General features: G+C 34.5%; 4 protein-coding genes across 5 annotated transcripts in view; 3 read left to right on the top strand and 1 right to left on the bottom strand.

Annotated features, from left to right (window-relative positions):
- Nucleotides 1-4,224, top strand: part of LOC149002151 (protein transport protein SEC24 A-like) — a 51,350-nt gene extending 47,126 nt beyond the window's left edge. Inside the window, exon 14 of one of the 2 annotated variants that reach the window (XM_089138891.1) lies at nt 3,559-4,224. The gene's annotated coding sequence lies outside the window, so the exon portion shown is untranslated. The remainder of the gene's footprint in view (nt 1-3,558) is intronic. The other variant, XM_089138890.1, reaches the window with a different exon arrangement.
- Nucleotides 4,225-5,169: 945 nt separating this feature from the next.
- LOC149002150 (annexin-like protein RJ4) lies at nt 5,170-6,668 on the top strand. The gene is made up of 6 exons (XM_089138237.1): nt 5,170-5,242; nt 5,356-5,501; nt 5,629-5,847; nt 5,944-6,156; nt 6,245-6,334; nt 6,462-6,668. Exons 1-6 carry the CDS (start codon nt 5,170-5,172, stop codon nt 6,666-6,668), a joined length of 948 nt encoding a protein of 315 aa, XP_088994363.1.
- A 7,758-nt stretch (nt 6,669-14,426) lies between these two features.
- LOC149002149 (uncharacterized) lies at nt 14,427-14,918 on the top strand. The gene is made up of 2 exons (XM_089138647.1): nt 14,427-14,820; nt 14,905-14,918. The coding sequence occupies exons 1-2, from the start codon at nt 14,427-14,429 to the stop codon at nt 14,916-14,918; spliced, it is 408 nt and encodes a 135-aa protein (XP_088994773.1).
- Nucleotides 14,919-15,444: 526 nt separating this feature from the next.
- Nucleotides 15,445-15,999, bottom strand: LOC149002148 (uncharacterized). The gene has a single exon (XM_089138646.1). It carries the CDS (start codon nt 15,997-15,999, stop codon nt 15,445-15,447), a length of 555 nt encoding a protein of 184 aa, XP_088994772.1.
- Between the last annotated feature and the right edge of the window lie 3,240 nt (nt 16,000-19,239).

Below are 19,239 nucleotides of genomic sequence, written 5' to 3'. Positions count from 1 at the left end.
TTGTGGCAGCCCTATTCCTTCCCCCAAACCTAAACCCCTTAGCTCTCAATCAACTCTGCAAAAACCCACCCCCTTTTAGGAATCATCCTACCTAGCCTTAGACTTCCATCCCCACCCTGTTTGCCCACCCAAACCCTAAAAATTATGCACTCATCTTCTTCCCCAAAACCCCAGCACTCTAATCTCCTATCACCTATATCTCTCAAACCCCTTACCTAAATCCCATTCCCTTTTGGATTCATCGCACCCTACCCATCCTCTACTTTCGACCCTAACCCTAACTACAGCCACTCCCAAGAAACCCTAGAATTAGAAAATCCTAATTTCTAGATTTCCAAAACCCTTGAAACCTGATCTGAATTTTCAAATAACACAATTTTAGATTTAGAATTCACTAAACCCTAGCTTCTAAACCAAAGCCAGACCTTGCCTATCCTTCCGCTGAACCCTAGATCATTCAAACAGCCCATATACCACACCTGCAGGGTTGAGGAACCCTAACTTTTACTGCTGAATTCACTTGATTGATACTGTAAACCGGCCCTCAATTTTGGGGGTTACCATTGGTAATAGCTTTCCCATATCATGTCAAGACAACATCGATCCCATTTACCACAAGTAGATGAAAACTTGGTCCATAAATAAAAGAACCCTTTAGGATATATTTTCTGTATGAGGTCAAAATAGGCATCCTCTCTTTTGAGTTTCTGATTTTCCATTATAGAATAATACTGGCTTTCCTTGGCATGGTTGTCAAGCATTGTGAAGGTGATGCCTAAGCGATGGTGAGGGTGTTAAGAGGTATTTTATGGGCAAATCAGTGCTACACTTTTTTTCTGTGCAGGAAGGCTTGCGCTATATAGGTGTAAACATTCCCAAGATTTGTAACTGGTGCCAGGTAGAGTGAAGGAGAAAGAGAGATTGAGGAAGAAGAGAGAACAATTGGACAATTGGGATGGGAGATAGAATGACATATTTACAACAAACTGAAATAAGATTACACAAGGAAATATAACTCAAATATAACTCTAGCTCTTACCTAATTAAGCCTAAAGCTTAATAAGAAACTCACTTAGCTGAGGACACTAATAGTTAAATAATACCTAAACCAGTAAGGAAACCACGATCGAGGACTCCCCCTATCGTTTACATAGAGTTCTCTCTCATTATCTCTAACACTCCTCAAGCTGGAGTACACAAAGAAAGCTGCAGCTTTGACGAATAAGATTAAATTTTGAAGGCAGCATCTTAAACCATGTTGCAATCAGACACCAAAAAGCTCAAACCACACTCCGATCAATTGTCATAAATCCATGTCTTCCCAAGAACGACACTAAAAACTAGCAAACCGATGGAAACGTCGAACACCCTTGTGGATGAAGGTCGGAAAATGTAACATCTAATAGCAACTGAAAAGCTCATCAAATGTAGCTTCACTGCTACAGAAAAGTCCATCAGATGTAGCTTAACAGTTGCAAAAAAGCCATACAATTTCAGCCCCAATGCCTTGGAAGGCCTGATGCGTTGATAACTATGTTCCTTGGTCTTGTATGCTGAAATTTTCAGTTGTATATTCATTTGTCATCTCATTTGTGATGCCAGGGAACCCTAGGATCTGGGAGGCCTACAAGGGCTGGTTATATGTCCACTTAGGTGGGGCAAATACTAATAAAAGGGTGACAAACAAGGAAGGAATTGCAGCAGCTAAATAGATGACAAACATGCAAATATTAGACTAAATAACAAAGTAGTAATTAATATCAGCCTACAAATAATATGCAAGATTAAACAATACACAATAGGAAAACATGGGGATGGGGATCCTAAAGAACACTTGCTGTCCTAGTCCAAAGATCCTAACAATAAAGGGCAAACCCAGTGGCAAAGGCCTGCACAAGTGGAGTCAAAGAAAAGAGAGAGAGAAAAAAAAAGATCTATTGGAATATGATAGGAAGCCGATAATCGAATACCAAAAAGACTAATATTGGATTACTAAAATAATATGCAAGAACAATAAGCAAGATAAAACTGGTTACAATGGTGCTAGTCACCCCCACAGCACATTGGTGCCCTCTTCCAGTAGGCTGCCCACAAACACACATAAAATACTCCATCCTCTTTCCTTTCCTTACACTTTCCCCTCTATTTATAATCCCTCAATAAACCTCTAACCCTCTTTCTTCCCACCACGAGGCATAGTCTTGTGATCCCAGGGACCTAACAGAATACAAAATAATCATATGTTCATGTTCAAATAAGTCTCTGATAAAGTATACAATGTTAAAGCTTCAAATTATAAAAATGTAGTGCAACTGGATACCCAATTTTATATGCGGACTCTCGTACCAAGAATTTGGTGAAAAATTTGAAGTCGAGGAATAGAACTTAAAGCAGAGAAGCCAGGCAAAAGAGCCGGACTTGAGCGAGATGGAGTCTATCTTAACTCAATTTGCATATTTTCTCTTTTAAGCTGTGGGCTGGTTCGAAAATGATCTTAACAAGTCCTCAAATCAGGATCTCGACTCGACCTAGATTTCAACTGAGTTGTTACAGCTTCTAGTTTGATTTGTATCTCATCTTGCTAACACACACTCAAAATGAAAAAAAGGAGAGAGATCCTGTGTGATTTCACCATCCCACGTTCATCAGAGAATCAACAGTTGTATTTGATTCATGAATCTGAAGGCACCACCGCTCAACCAGAGACATGTTTGGGAGCAAGAAGAATGACTTGACTGGTCATGATTACTATTTATATTGCAAGCATTCCCACTTTCATGAAAGAGCATATTGAAGTTGGCCGTCACTTTGTGAGAGATGCAGTGATGAAAATGTTTTTTTTTTTCCTGCTACCCTCATTTATTTCTTCTGCCAATAAACTTGATGATATGTTTACTGAACCACTTTTGGCCCTGCATTTCGGAAAGGTTGTGCTCCAACATGGGCTAAGTAACCCTACACTTTAGCTTGAGGGGTTAAGCATGTATCTTGACTGGAATAAGAATGTTCTAATTGAGGTACTTATGTGTTTCCAAATTGTAATTATATTCTTTTGTTCTGATTCTTAGTAGGATTACGAATCATCTTTTTGTGATTATGTACCCTATGAGTAAAAGTTTTGGGGAGGAAACTGCAAGTGTCGATTTATGTACCAAGTAGTTGTTTTGCTCCCATCTTCTTTCTTCTCTTCTTTGAATCTTTTGTCTGCATGGTTCTGCGAGACCATTCAACTGTATTTAGAATGGGATGCTACTCGTGGTCTGGTTGTAAAAGGGTCAGACTGTTATGGCTTTCCCATATGGAGAGCTGCATATCTATATCTCTACACCTAGGTCAAGATTTACACTTTATATGTTTCTTGTTAAATTTTCTGCAAATGTTTCTCCAGTGTTGAGTGAAACTCACATTTATGACTGATCAATTGGGCATTCATAATGCTACTAGTTACAGATTTTGTTGAAAAGTTGCATATGACAATTGTTGCTGCTGCTGTTTTTTGTTTTTTATTTTTCTTCTAATCGTCTCTTCCGTTGACATGGCTCATTGTGGTCTCTGTAGGTTGTGTCATTGGCTTTCCCATAATCTGGGCCCGTACTCATTATATGGCCTCTGATGGTTTGACAGCTAGCAGAATTCACAGTTTCATATTCCTATAACGTTCAGCTGAAATTGAAGGCAGTTTTCAGTCCACCTCAGAAGTCAAGAGTAGACTAATCCAAGCTGTATAATTCCATATCTGAGTTTTAATGGATGGATGGATGAAGAGGACATCCACATTCAGTGTGCAGATAATTAAACTATTTGTTGGTGCTACCATTTTGAAAAGGGGACAAAGAGGAAAAAAAGAAGTCATTTGTTGGGTGATATTTCTGGAAATATTTATTATTAGTGAGAACTGTAGTATTTAACTTCATCGTATTCTGCCAGTATCCAGAGATTAATGGGGAAAAATTAATAAGAATAGTTTTTTGCATTGCATTCTTGTTTAATTTAAGGTGCAGGTGTTCTTGGGAGTGCACTTAATTTGTTGCAGCAGATCTTACAAATGAAACAGGAAAATTGATTCCCTGTGTAAAGAAGTGTTAACTAAGCAACATGAGCTGCATCCACAGCCATTACCAGAAGAGCTAGCAACCAAGCTAAACAAACCCAGAATCCTATCTATCTAACAAAGATTTACAACCCTTCAAAGAGTTAAATTGTCATAACCCCCATACAAAAAACTCCTTAAGTGTCCAATGGGCAATTTTGTTTAATACCTTGGATCGGTTATTTGGCTTTCTCCTTGGTCAATTTTTGTTTATTCATTACCTAAAACAAGCTCAATCTTAATTGTGTTTCCTTTGATAAACTAAGGACTAACTCAGGATAATAAGCCATTCTCACATTCTATGTTCATTCCTCCATGGTACACACTCATACATGAAACCTTTTGCCAAAGAAAAGACAAAATTAATGTCTCAAAACCTTGTAAAACAGAACCCACCTCAAATTCTTTGGGTATGGCTCTAAGAGTGACCCTTGTCTTCATTTGAGGAAGGAGGTGGAAGAAGAGATCCTCTAATTTTTCTCTCTCTATTAGAGTGAATTATGTGTCAAAAGTTTTTGCAGAAGCAGAGTTGGAGGGCACAATTTTCTTCAGCAATTTTAATCTAGCAATTTTTGTCGAGAGACTGTTCTGATGGTTTTTCTCTCTATTCTCTTTACATGAATTAAATATTTCACTCGCTCAAATAACTATTTTAATGAAAAAGGCAGAAATGGTTTGGGGCCTTGGAGGAATTGATTTCCCCCGGACGAACCAAGTAATACCATTCTCAAGACAATTTCATGAAAACTGCAATTTTACAAAAAAAATATTAGGTAAACGGCAAAGCAGTTAAAATAATTTAAATCTCTTTATTAATGACTCATAAACTTTGATTTTTAAAACTTAATATATTAGATTAAATGCATTAATTAGATTTAAGACTTTATTTTTTGGTAAATTGCCATTAATAAGTTCATTAATGATTCTAAGTTAGGATTTTTTGAAGTTGAATGCATTAATTGTCATTAAGAATATCTTTTGGTGAATTAAAATTAACAATTTACGCCTATAAGAAGGAAGAGAAGACCCAATACAAAGAGAATCACATAAGAGTCTCTCAAAGCAGGAATAACAGAACAATGGCTACACTCATAGCTCCTGATCACCCTTCCCCAGTTGAAGATGCTGAAGTCCTCAGAAAGGCTTGCAAAGGTTTATGTATATACTTGTTTTCATTCTTCAATTCTTGATCTCTGTTAGAGAATACTTTGATGGTCTCTTTGTCAGTTTCCATGTGTTGAAATTTTTGAGTTTGGGATTGTTAGGATGGGGTACAGATGAGAAAGCCATAATCTCAGTACTTGGGCACAGAAATGAAGTTCAAAGGAAGCAAATCAGACAAGCTTATCAGCAGCTTTATGAAGAGGACCTCATCAAACGCCTTGAATCTGAACTTTCTGGGCCTTTTGAGGTTTACAATTTGATACCTCAAGTCCTCAACTATAAACATTTAATGAAGTTCCATTTTTTTTTTTCTTTTACTGTTGCTTTCCAAGTTTACCTCTTCTGATAGAACCTCTCAATTTTTGTGAACACAGAAAGCTGTCTATCGTTGGATGCTTGATCCTCCTGAAAGAGATGCTGTCTTAGTTAATGTGGCTTTGAGGCATCCTATACCTGATTACAGAGTGATTGTTGAAATTGCTTCTGTTAGATCTCCTGAAGAGCTCTTGGCAATGAAAAAGGCGTACCATTTGCGATACAAGCGATCTATGGAAGAAGATGTTGCTTCCCACACCGAAGGAGATTGTCGCAAGGCAATGCACCAAGTGACCCAGAAACTTTTGATGATTTGGGTTCAGAGTTTTAGTTCTTTATGTCATTTATCAGTTGTGTTATGTTTTATGGTGCAGTTTTTGGTTGCATTGGTGGGGATATTTAGGTATGATGGTGATGAGATTAATACAAGCTTAGCCCAATCTGAAGCCAGTATCCTTCATGATGTGCTTCAAAGGAAGGCCTTTAACCATGAAGAGGTGATTAGAATCTTGAGCACAAGGAGTAAAGCACAGCTGAATGCAACTTTCAACCATTACAAGGATGAATATGGCACTTCCATCACCAAGGTATGTTTAGAAAAAAATTATCAACTTCAACATTGTTTGATGAGTTAGTTCTATCTCATGTAATGTCATTTAACTCTCTTTATTTCAGAGTTTATTGGGGGATTCTGCTGATGAATTCTTAGCAGCATTGCGCACGGCGATCCGATGCATCTATGATCCTCATAAGTACTTTGGAAAGGTGGAAATTCCTTAGGCAAAGGAGAAGAAGAAGAAGAACAGTTCATACATACCCACATTATTCTAAAGGGAATTTTCCATTTCTAGTTAGGAGTTCTTACTAGCTTTGTTGGTTTTGTGTGTTTCAGATCTTGAGCAATGCAGTTAACAAGGCTGGGATAGATGAAGATGGACTCACACGCGTGATTGTTACGCGTGCAGAGAAGGATATGAGTGTAATCAAGGAGATGTATACCAAAAGAAACAATATGAGTCTTGAACATGCCATAGCCAAGGAAACTTCAGGGGACTACAAGGCTTTCCTCCTCACTTTGGTGGGAAATGAAGGGCATTAACTCTGTTCAAGAAGATCTCCAATTTGCATAAACTAGAGCTGCAATTTGTGTTTGGTGAAGATAGTGTCAGTTTGGTTTAGTGTTCATTAGGAGTTCAGAATCTTTTTTCCCTTAATTAAGTGTGAAACATCATTCTCTGTTCTCTTCTAGTAATCTACCCCAACATCCTCTCTGGTTTGTGTGGTGTCAGATATACAGAAAGTGTTGCTGTTGCTGCCATTTAGGCTTTTGATATTTGGGAATTTTCATTTCCCCCCCCCCCCTTATGTGCCAGACTCTACTATCAGCTATCTTGAGTTGAATCAGGAAATTAATGAAGATGATTTACATAATAAATCAAACTGGGAAGAATATCTATGATAAAACAATGCTCAAAGAAGTCCAGACTTATATGATCTGCCAAAACATTTGATCACCAGGATAAACTAGGATTAAATGTTGGAATGGGCAATTTTAAAGTTCAAATTATGAGAAATAATAGCCAAGGAGCTGTTAGATTTGCAGTAAGCTTACAGTGAAAAAGCCTTGAGAACTCTGAAGTTAGCTTTGTGATTAATTTGGTTTTCTTATTTTATGATTTGTCTTCACAAATTTAGTTTGCCAAGACTTCATTTTTGTATTTGGGATGTTATATAAGGTCCAGGGCAGCCCTTGGTGCAATGGTTGGTGGACCACAGCTGTAGCCCTTACGTCAAGGCATCAAAATGGTCTTCCAACAAAAATTGTTGTGGTAAGACTGGCGTAGAAAAATCCTCCACCCTTCAAGTGGACTCTCCTTGGGGGAAAACCTTTGGCACTGAGTTCGGATGTTGCATCAGATACCCCGCCCTACTTATCTATTGGGCAGTTTCCTGTGACCTAATGGCCGCAATTTCGGTTAGGAAACAACCTCTCTCTATATACCTGTTGATCCACCAAACTTCACCCATTCATAAGTAATTTAACTAATAGCTATTTTTTAATTCACACTTTTTTTTTCGAATTTTCTTATTTATATCTCTTAAGAAATCAATTAGTTTATAATTTTATTTTTCTTCTTTTTGACAAGGGTAAATCATGTTCTTTCACACATGCACTAAAAATATGCAAGCATGATAAGGACTTCTTATAATAACATAACAATGTCATTTTCAAACATAATTTATTTAACTAGAGAAAAAGAATTAAGAATAAAACAATATAGTGGATACAGTGGAAGATCACCCACTGCTACATGAGATCAATCCAATAGTGGATTTTTTGGCTAAGTCAACAGCAAAAGAAAGAGTTTTGGAAAAAAGTTTTCGAGTGGCCAACCCATATTCATATGGAGACTGGAGTTAGGTCGAGATGCAATGCCCTAGATTTCAGTTTGCTTAACTTTCTTTATATATTTGTCTTTGAATTGCTACTGAACAGACATTTAGGGGTTGTATGGTAACCCTTCTGGCACACTTATTCTGTGCCATTTGCCCACTTTGGCACAGAAGTCAGCAAAAACATGTATAGTAAACCGGTTCAACTTTTCTGTGCTAGTTCAACAAAAATGTGCTGAACCAGGCATTTGGCACACTTTTTCCTTGTGCCAGAGAAGCTCCAAATTGAGCTTCTTGGGCATAGAAGCAATTTTGACAAAAATGCGGGGCACAAGCTTGTCGTTGACGATACTTAGGGTTATCGATGTAATTTGATCGATAACCCTAAAAGCTCCTTGCAACCTCTCGTATCTCTCAACTCTCTCGACGCTTTGGTTCTCTCTCAACGGTCATCTCTCGGAGCCAATAAGTTCTTTCTCTCGTCTCTCTCTGCTCTCTCTCAACTCTCTCATCTCTCTGCCTGTCTTTCTTCAATGTGAGTGTTGAATTAGTTTTCTTAAAGAGGGGTCGTGGTTGGGAAGTGTTCTTTCGACTAAATTTTTCACTTGATGGGAACTAGTAAGTGTTGGGTGTATTGCGTGCAATTATTGTTGTGAGTTGATGAATGTTTTGTTCTTTGTGATATTATTTTTCCTCTTTTAATAAAGGTGATCTTTTTATTTTAAAAAAAAATAATATAGTATTAGTATAAACAAAAAAAATTAAATAATAATAAGCAATAAATGAATGATGTTCTAAATTCACCGGATAAAGAGGATCATTAAGGGCTTGTTTGGTTACATGAGTCTGGAGATTTCAAATATCTAGAGATTTCAAATCTATAGATTTCAAATCTATGGAGTTATAATTTATAAAATTAGATGTTTGGTTGTAGAATGAAATCTGTGGATTCATCCTAAAAAACTATTTGATCGACGTGATTTTTGTGAATGTGCAAATGTATAACTTTTTTGAAATCTCTGGATTTCACCCCTTACCCATAAATCTACAGATTCACGTTTTTAGTGTAAAAAGGTGAATCTCTAGATTTTATGAATCTAGAGATTTTTACAACCAAACGGGTATAATTCTCAGATTCATGAATCCAGAGATTTGTAACCAAACAGGCCCAACAAAGTTTTAATTGGAGTTTAAAATCCAACAGTAATATAATCGTTTACTTTTTATTTTCAGTTAAAGAATTATGTGTAATCTTTAAAACATACACATACACATTAGATAATTGTACTATGCATGTGGGTATAAATTTTAGTAGCACTTTAATTTGCTACACATATGGTGGAACATGTTTGGGCACGGAAACCTTTGTGGCATACTTTTTTTTTTTTTTTTTTTAATCTTTTTAATGTAACCTAAGCTAGAGTTTACCAGGTCACTTTTGAAAAACTAAGTTTCAATAATAGCCTAATAAAGGTATACTCCTTTTAATTCCAATTCATCCACTGGCGCATGGAAAAACAGTCTCAGCGATGCACAAACTGCACTTTTATAACAAATCTTAAGCTGAAAAAGTAAAGAAACTGTCAAACTTTTTTAAACTTTTCAAATTTGAAATCAAGCTTTAAATCTCAGCCTGTGATTTGGTATAAGAGTGCACTGTTGTATACAACAGAGAATTGTGCACAGCAGATGATTTTTTCCCCTTGGTGTATTGTGCATTAGGCTATGTATTTATGAGCTCAAGAGTACAAATATAAAAAACACTTTATAGATTTTTTTAATTTTTTTTTTCTAAGGTTCATCCTGGTCAACTTTGTGCGCTCCCAATTAAATCCTCAGGGGAGAGCTTTGCCGTCCGCAAGGTCAAACCCATGACTTCTCCACTGAGAAGTATGGATATTACCATTCTACCAACCCTGCATTGACATACTTTATAAATTATTAGGGATATCCTAGTCCCCACTTCATCTCAAGCTTATTTGGCTAGGGTTGCTTCCAAGAGTTCCACAACTAATCAAACACCAGTTACTACATTCAAGGCTTCCAAGAGTTCCATTATTGTTAGACTTTCCACCGGTTATTAAACACCATTTATTACATTCAAAAAGAATTCTACAATTGGTACTCACAAAGACTCTAATCAACCCAAAGAAGAATTTGATACTAATTGGTACAAAACTCTAGTCAATATTTATGTAATCTAAAACACCTACCTTCATATAAACCAAAACACTATAACTCAAGAGTCCTAAAATACTGAGGAAGAAGGACTCTATTCATATATAAAGCCTTGTACCTAACTCCTTGTATTTTTAATGTGAACTTATAGCTCTCTCTCTCTCTCTCTCTCTCTCTCTCCTTCAAGTTTCTCTCTTCTTCTGTCTTTCTCTATACAACTATCTTTTTCTAACATAAATGCATCATTTGATGTAGCATCAAGGGCGGAACTATAGTGGGGTTGGGCTATGGTCCCCTAGATTTTTAATTATTTTTTTTATAATTCCTTTTTTTTCTTTCATTTTTATGTTAATTTCCTTTACTTTTCAAGTTTTTTTTTCTTCTCACATGTGAAATATCACTATTTGGCCCATTCAATATTAAGAATAATTTTTAAAAGTAAAATAATATGTATAAGGGATAATTACTGTTACCCCCTTGTACTATGATTTTATTACTACTTTATCCCCTTTACTTTTTAAAATTGTTAATTCAACCTTTAACTTTGTCTAAAATTACTAATGCCTCCTTTCGTTAAGCTCAATTAGTTTACTGATAATTTGTAATCTATATATTTTTTCAAAAACCCAAAAATAACCCTACAATTATCTCTTTACTTGTTTACTCTTTTGCAAGTTATAATACTATCCTTAATTAACTATGAAGAAAAATTAATTTTAAATTAATTTTTCTTTTCTAAAAAGAAACTACCGAATAAAGAAAAGACTTGATTTTTCTTCTCTAAAAAGAAATCGCCGAATAAAGGAAATATGTGATTAAATAAAACTTAAAATAGAAACTAATTTATTAGGAAATATCAAATGTAATTCAAACTTGAAAATAAAATCTCCTAATATATGCTAACCATTGTACAAAGTGTGTGGTCCCACCAAAACCAAAATTTATTATAAAATATAAGATTTTAAGGATATAATTGACATTCAATATAATTTCTAAAAATGAAAATAATGTCATATTTTTTAACTTCTTAATTTTAATGAAGGGCAAAATAGACATCACATATTTGATGTTAATAACCATTTAACACCATTAGAAGTGAAGGGGGCAATAGTAATTTCATAAAGAAAGAGGTTTGATTAGTGATAAAACCAAAGTACAAGGGGGCAATAGTAATTATCCCTATGTATAAATGTCATCTTTACTTAAAAACTATCTCCTTAATCCCTATTTATTCTCCTCTCTCTTTTCTCTCACATCTTTTGTTCCTATTTATTCTATTCTCTTTCTATAAAACCTATTTATTCTCCCCTCTCTTCTCTCTCACATCTTTTCTTCCTACTTATTCTCTTCTCTTTCTATAAATGTGGGTTAAAGAAAATTCTTTTAAAAAAAAAATCTTATTAGATATTTAAAATTTCATTTCTAATTAGAAAGTAACTCATCAATCCCTATTTATTTATTCTTTCCTCTCTCTTCTTTTCTTCCTATGTATTCTTCCCCTTCTATAAGCGTGCCTTCTCCACGGCCGAAAATGGGGCGGCCATCCAGCTGTTGCACTGGATGGCCGCCACGTGTCCATTCAAAAATCATGATCGTTGGTTAATATTTTTTTATAAATGGGTAAACTGAACCCGGTTCTGAAACTAAACCAACGGTTTCGTTTTCACCCGCTCTCTCCATCGCTACTTGGCCGATCGTCCTTCTCTCAATACTTCTCTCGCTTTTCTCAAGACGGTGAGTAATCAAGAGAGTTGCAGAATTGAATGGATGGATACCTTTCGTTTTCTGATATGTTTCTAATATTGATTAACCACGCAACACAGGTGTTTGTGGGAATGCAAATGATTTATATTTTGTGGACATTTTTAGTGAAAGGAAGGCCAAGGGCGACCATATCGACTCTCTTCATGTTCACATGCAGAGGAATAATTGGCTGCTCAACTTGAGAGGAGTGATGCGAAATCCTCCGCCAGAGAGTGCCGAACGTTCTGCGAAGTCGGCGACGGATGATTTCGATCTCACTGTTTTCGGCCGCCGAAGATTTAATCCCCTCCACAACTAGGTGCTATTTCTCTTTCTCAATTTATTTGTTATTTCTTTTTTCTCATTTTTTTATTATTTTTTATTTGATTTTATATTCTTTATTTGGTTTTATATTATTGTTTCTTTATTTCTTCAGTAATTTTTGTTATTTAATTTTATATTGTGAATAAAATGTCTATAATTGGTAAGGTAACTAACTACCATTGTTTGTATCTCTTACCTTAAAAATAGAATTTTGGTTTGCATCTACTTTTTAGGGCTGAAGTCATGTGTTTTATTTTTTTCTTCTACTAATGCTTTAATTTACTTATATCTTGTCCCAAAAAAATATTTCATTATTAATAATTTACCTTTTCTTTTTCAAATATATGTGGGTCCCATAAAATGTATGTGGATTCATTCTTTAATATAATAAAATAATTCATAGGTGGGACCCACATGGATCTTATAAGAACTTACACAATACGTATGGCAAAAAAGCATTGGTGTTTCCCCAATATGGACTTTCATTTTTTGGTCCCCCAATATTGAATCCTAGTTCCGCACTTAGTAGGATGTGGTTGTGCTAGATAATATATTAAACTCACATTAAGGACAATACTATATTAAGTTTCCTAATATTTTAATAAAATAAAATTTTTTTTATAACATTATTTAGTACAAAATAATATAACAACAAAATCTGAATGGACATACCTTTATATTACCATATACTATATATATAAAACTATACGAGAGTGATATGATATGTACAAAAGAAAAAATTGCACAGTTAAAAGAAATGAAAAACAAAGGGGGTTGGTCCAAGTGGTAAGCAACTTGGTCCGCTTAAGCAAGGTTCCGGTATCAAAACCTTGTGGATGCAAAAAATCTCTGCTGGAAGACTCATCCACCACAGCCAGGTGTGCGACTCGGGTCGAACACCGGATTAGTCAAGACAAAGTCTTGAAAACCGAGGTTGACAACCCAAAAAAAAAAAATGAAAAATCACACATCTCTATAATAAGGCTACGATTTCACTCACCTACATGAATTGGTTTATTTTGTGTATTGTTAACTTAGACAATCATCTTTAAAAAAAATTCATGGATCAATTTTATCTTAATTAATATATAATCTGATATGACATTAGCCATGTGGGACCATAAAAGATAAATGATAAAGGGGGACATTAACATGACATTATAGGATCTAAAGAGAAAATAAAAAATCAAGAATTTTTAGATAGAATCACCAAAAGAGAAAATATATTCAAGCTCGATGTAGATAAGATAAGACATGACCTACGAAGCCATCATGATAGAAATGAAAAATTTTCATGATTTAATGTCTGGATCAGATTTTGTGGATTTTGTTATGACCTATAATATAAACAACATGATGGAACTATGTGGTCAACAACCACTATTAATAGATTCGATAGTCTTTAGCACTAGTGTCTCTTCCCTTGCTTAAGAGGCCAACTATAGTGTTGAAGGATTACGTGATGTAGTAGGGAGGGCAATTATATAACAAAGTTTTAAAAAAAAAGTAGAATACAAAATGGAGTGTTCTATCCCTGGTATTCGAGGTTCATCTAGCAGATGCAAATCACCCATAATGGAGTTACCAAAAAGATGATTTATAAAAGAGATGATCTATTTTTCATGAAATCAACATTTTTCTAAAAGTATTTTTTCTATTTGGCTTATTTTTCTTTCTTTTTATTAAGACAACCTTATTAGGTGTGTATGATTTTTCATCCTTTCCCTAATTGTCTTTAATTTAAATTATTTCCTATTATTTTCTCATCTTATTTGAATTCTTTCCATACCATATCATCCTTCCATTTCATCAGTATCTTAATTGGTTTGATTTGTTTCTCTATTGAAACCTTTCCATATATTGTATTTCTACATAAATATTCATACAAATATTTCCACATGTTGTATTTCCATGTTTTATAATCCTTTTTTTTATTATTCATTGTTACCTAGCAGCATGGGATGTATGCTCTACCTATATATTTGAGGCTCCCTCATATGAAATTATTTAACCATTTTTCTTATTGAAGTTGTGTCTTTATATGGCATCAGCCTTAAACATAATTCTGTATCTTAATTAGCCACATCTTCTTCTTCCTCATCTTCTACCTCCTCTTCAATTGGTACCAATACTAAGTCTGTTGATTTAGATTCCTTTTCTTCATATTTCCTTCATCACTCAAACAATTTGGGTGCCATCTTGGTCACCCCACTATTCAATGGTGATAATTATTCGACTTGGCAGCGCTATGCATATGGCTCTCGAAGAGAAAAACAAACTTCAATTCATTGACGGCTCTCTTTCAAAATCTATTTCTGATTCAGTTTTGCTTCCTCAATGGATCTGCTGTAACAGTATAGTTCTTTCATGGCTCGTCAATGCTCTTGTTCTAGATATTATTGCTCATAGTATCCTTTATGCCTCTATTGCTCATGAGGTTTGGGATGACCTTGAGGCTCGTTATTCTCAACAAAATGCACGATGCATCTTTGAAATTCATCGTGCCATTTCCACCCATCAACAAGGCACGTCTTCATTGGCTTCTTATTATACGGTTTTCAAAGGGCTTTGGGATGAGCTTTCTTTGTATAATGATCTACCACCTTACACATGTGAGCATTTTGATCTTATTCATAGAGATCAACTTCTTGAATTTTTTTTATGGGACTTAATGATTCATATGGTTCACTTCATAGCCAATTGCTTTTGATAGACCCTTTGCCCACGATGAGTTGTGTTTATTCTCTCTTACTTCAAGAGGAGCGTCATCGCACAATTCATAAGGCCATTGCTCCCGCTCTCATGCATTCTGCCTTGGTTGCCACATCTTCTTGTTATAGTTCCAAAAATGATACCAAGAGACACTATCATTGTGACTTTTGTGGCTTAGATGGCCATTCGAAATCCCGTTGTTTTAAGAAACACTATCATGGTAATTATTTCTTAAAACAACGGGATTTTAAATGGCCATCCAAGCCACAAAAGTTACAATGATACTATTTCTTGGTACAAATTTTGAAACTGTAACGAGAATATGTGGCAACCAAGGCAGAGTGCGCGTGAGAGCGGGAGCAATGGCCTCATGAATTGTGTGACGACGCTTCTCTTGAAGTAAGAGAGAATAAGCACGATTCACCGTCGACAAATGGTCCATCAAAAGAAATTGGCTACAAAGTGAGCCGCATGAATCATTAAGTCCCATAAAAATTTCAAAAATTTGATCTCTATGAATAAGATCAGAATGCTTCTTTTAAAAGACCACATGTGTAAGGTGATAGATCATTATATGAAGAAAGCTCATCCCAAAGCTCTTTGAAAACCGTATAATAAGAAGCCAATGAAGATGTGCCTTGTTGATGGGTGGAAATGACACAACAAATTTCAAAGATGTGGGGTGCATTTTGTTGAGAATAACGAGCCTCAAGGTCGTCCCAAACCTCATGAGCAATAGAGGCATAAATGACACTATGAGCAATACTTGGAACAAGAGCATTGACAAGCCAAGAAAGAACCATAATGTTACAGTAGATCCATTGAGGAAGCAAAACTGAATCAGAAACAGATTTTGAAAGAGAGCCGTCAATGAATTGAAGTTTGTTTTTTGCTTCGAGAGCCATATGCATAGTGCGACGCCAAGTCGCGTAATTATCACCCTTCAAAGATTGGGTGACCAAAATGGCACCCGGATTGTCCGAGTGATGAAGGAAATATGGAGAAGAGGAATCCAAATCAACAGACTTAGTATCGATAACCATTGAAGAAGAGGTAGAAGATGCGGAATAAGAAGACATGGCGAATTAAGATGCAGAATTGTGTTTTATGTTGATGCCATATTAAGACACAACCTCAATTGAAAATGGTTAAATAATTTCATGAGGGAACCTCGAATATATAGGCAACATACATCTCACGCTGTTAGGTAACAATGAACAATAAAAGAAAGATTATAAAACATGAAAATACAACATGTGAAAATATTTGTATGGAAATACAATATATGGAAATATTTGTATGAAAATACACTATATGGAAATATTTGTATGGAAATGTTTCAATAGAGAAACCAATCAAGCCAAATTAAGATATTGATGAAATGGAAGGATGAGATGGTATGGAAAGAATTTGAAAGAAAAGAAGGATGAATGGAAATAATTCAAATAAGATGAGAAAATAATATGAAAGAATTCAAATTAGAGACAATACTTTTGCTCTGTCATTTCTTCTCTCTATTATCTCATTTTCCTTAGCAAAGTTCATTATTGATGTAATAAAATCCGACAACCTTGACTAAGAGAAAACTGATCTGAAAAGAATAGGTCCTACAGTGTAAAACACAAAAATAGTTTGAACTTTATAAACACCAAAGATAATTCTTGAACCTTAATTTTTTTAAATAATAACAATAAGAAGTTTTTGACTTAGATCAAAGTATAATCCATGCATGCTATAAACTATGATAATGTAGCAACTAGGTAACAAATTATTAAAATTTCTATATAGAAAATCGAATTTCTCTTGATCAAGCCAAAAGATTCATTTTATTTCTCAAGTAATTCTTTATTTTTATTTAAATATAGCAATAAATATCATCTTGTAACAGAAAAAATTTATTAATTAGTAAAGTAGTGGATTAGGAACTTGTGTAGAACTCATCCTCAAAAGTTAGCCATTAATAAAACAATGCAAAAATATCTACAAATTTGACGAGCACATAATTCAATTTAAATGAGAGTATTGCTCTCACATATAGCTCCAACAATCTCCTCTATGAAGATGATCTTTGTCACAAAATAAAATTTTCTTAATAGACTTTTGTTTATCTTTAAAGGCACATTGAAATTACCATGATTCCACTATGATACTACTTGACTGAAATTTAATAAAAGTTAGTACTACAATAAGATTCACATTATCAATCTTCTTCTTCTCCTTCTCCATTTTGGGGTGCCATGCAATTTGCCTATTATTATTATTATTATTATTATTATTATTATTATTATTATTATTATTATTATTAACATCATCACCACCATTATCAATCTTCTTCTCTTGGGGTATCCCGCCAACGTCTCCTCCTCCCTCCTTCACTCTCATTGTGTAAAATGCATTAATTTCCTTCTCTTGTACGATGCACTTTGTTAATGCTAATTTTTATTCTTATAAAAATGTATGTGCTTTCAGCTTGAAATGATTAAACCCTAATCGAAACCGCCCCAAACCGAAACATTGACACCTAACCCCCTATTAATTGTGTTAGTGTTACTTTTCTCACTTGATCTGCGAAACAGTGGATATAGTGGTTCTTGGGTATTTACAATAGTAGTTTTCTGTACCCTTGCCTTCCATTTTGCCTTTTATATAGGAGTGTAAATGGATAACCAAAATTTGCTTCCGAATTGGATTCCGCATCCGTTTAAGGGTATCCGAATCTATCCGAATACTAATAGGATGCGGATATGATATACCACTTTCTTAAAGATTATTATCCGTTCGATAAAATTATCTGATTAAGTTACTTATTTAGATTTATTTTTATTACTTTTATAAATTTTTTACCTGTGATATCTATTTTTCTAGATTTTCTACTAAAATAGCTACCAAAGTTGCTAAATTCTTAAATTTCAAACCTAGTCCTCATAAATAAAATAGTAAAAATGTAAACAATTAGTCGAAAACTTATATTCAATCTATATTTATGCCCATTTAGAAGAATATACTTAAGAAAATAACTATCCGATTGTTATCTGAATTCCATTGAATTTGTCGGAAAATCGATAGGATATTATTTGAATCCGTCCGAATATAATAGGATGCAGATATGGTATTACCACTATCCAATCCAAATCCGGTCCGTTTACAACCCTACTTTTATGTCTTTTTCAATCCTAAGGTTTCCTTTTATCCTTTCATTTGCTTGTCGTCCCTAGTAGTTTTTCTTTGCTGCAAAGCTCTACTTGATCTTTTCTTGCCTTTCTCCTAAGTCATCATATTTGAGTTCTAAGCTTGTTTCTTCCTTTATTCCCTCTTTGGGTTCGAACCATTTCCTTAAGATGTGGCTCGGTTCTGTTTCCTTTTTCTTTGGTGTTTCTTTCTTATCTCTAACCTTTGTTTTCTGTTTACTTTTGTATGTGTAGGATGGATCGACCAAACTTTGTAGGTTCTTCTCGTGGTCATCTGGTGGCTACCCACTTGCTCTAGTTCTCACAGGAATTCCTTTATATGGATCACCCCTTGAAATTTAATAAAGTTAATCATTGAGAAAATAGTATCCAAATATTTGCAAGTCTTTACATTTTCTATATCGATGATAATTTTTATTATTGTATGGAACTTCAATTAATTAAGTATTCATCATTATAAATGTAATGAGCATCAAACACTTCTATTGATTTTGTCACTCTCTAATTGTTTTCAGACCCGTTTTTGTACAAAAAATTTTTTATTATATTTATCACTATAATTTTATTATAATTGTTAAGCATCTATTTAATTAACAAATTCTAAAATCAGTCATTTTAATAGAAGTTTAAAGTCAAGGGTTAGTATGTAAAGATTCTTTTCTTTTTATCTAAAATAAATTTATAAGAAAAATTATGAAAATAAATAAAAGAACCTATTAGCTCCCTTTAGGGGGCCGTTTGCTTACAAGAGAGAAAAGGGTGGGAAAGATATAAAAGTAAAATCCACTGGTAGCTAGTCAAGTGGGAGAAAATGAAAACAAAGGAAGGGAAAATTTTATTGGAAACAATACACTTTATCATGATTGGGGCAATTGGAAAATTGGATTTTCATGACTCAATGGCTCAATCTTTTAAATAGACACACTATGCAGAGAGAAAGGATGTGACTTGCAATCAGTTCCTACAAACAACAGATGCTTCTCATGAATACTACTTTGTATGAGGAAGTTTGTAGTTTGTTCTAGACTCCAACTTCCTTTGGGTTTTCCAACATAAGCAAAACAGATGTCTTCTTCATCGTCTCTTTCTTTCCCTCAAAGAACCACATAGAGTTCTATCCCTACTACCCTC

This window comes from Hakea prostrata, chromosome 10 (genome assembly GCF_041222555.1).
Source record: "Hakea prostrata isolate BN-2017 chromosome 10, UWA_Hpros_2, whole genome shotgun sequence".
Lineage (NCBI taxonomy): Eukaryota > Viridiplantae > Streptophyta > Magnoliopsida > Proteales > Proteaceae > Hakea > Hakea prostrata.
The sequence above is the reverse complement of the archived record's forward strand: the minus strand, read 5'-3'. Positions and strand labels throughout refer to the sequence as shown.

Excerpts from the sequence above, each read along its gene's own strand:
- LOC149002149 (XM_089138647.1), top strand. The coding sequence starts at position 14,427 with ATGGTGATAATTATTCGACTTGGCAGCGCTATGCATATGGCTCTCGAA.
- LOC149002148 (XM_089138646.1), bottom strand. The coding sequence starts at position 15,999 with ATGTCTTCTTATTCCGCATCTTCTACCTCTTCTTCAATGGTTATCGAT.
- LOC149002150 (XM_089138237.1), top strand. The coding sequence starts at position 5,170 with ATGGCTACACTCATAGCTCCTGATCACCCTTCCCCAGTTGAAGATGCT. Across the intron at positions 5,243-5,355 it reads CCTCAGAAAGGCTTGCAAAG|GATGGGGTACAGATGAGAAA; the intron begins GTTTATGTATAT and ends TGGGATTGTTAG. Across the intron at positions 6,335-6,461 it reads CTCATAAGTACTTTGGAAAG|ATCTTGAGCAATGCAGTTAA; the intron begins GTGGAAATTCCT and ends TGTGTGTTTCAG.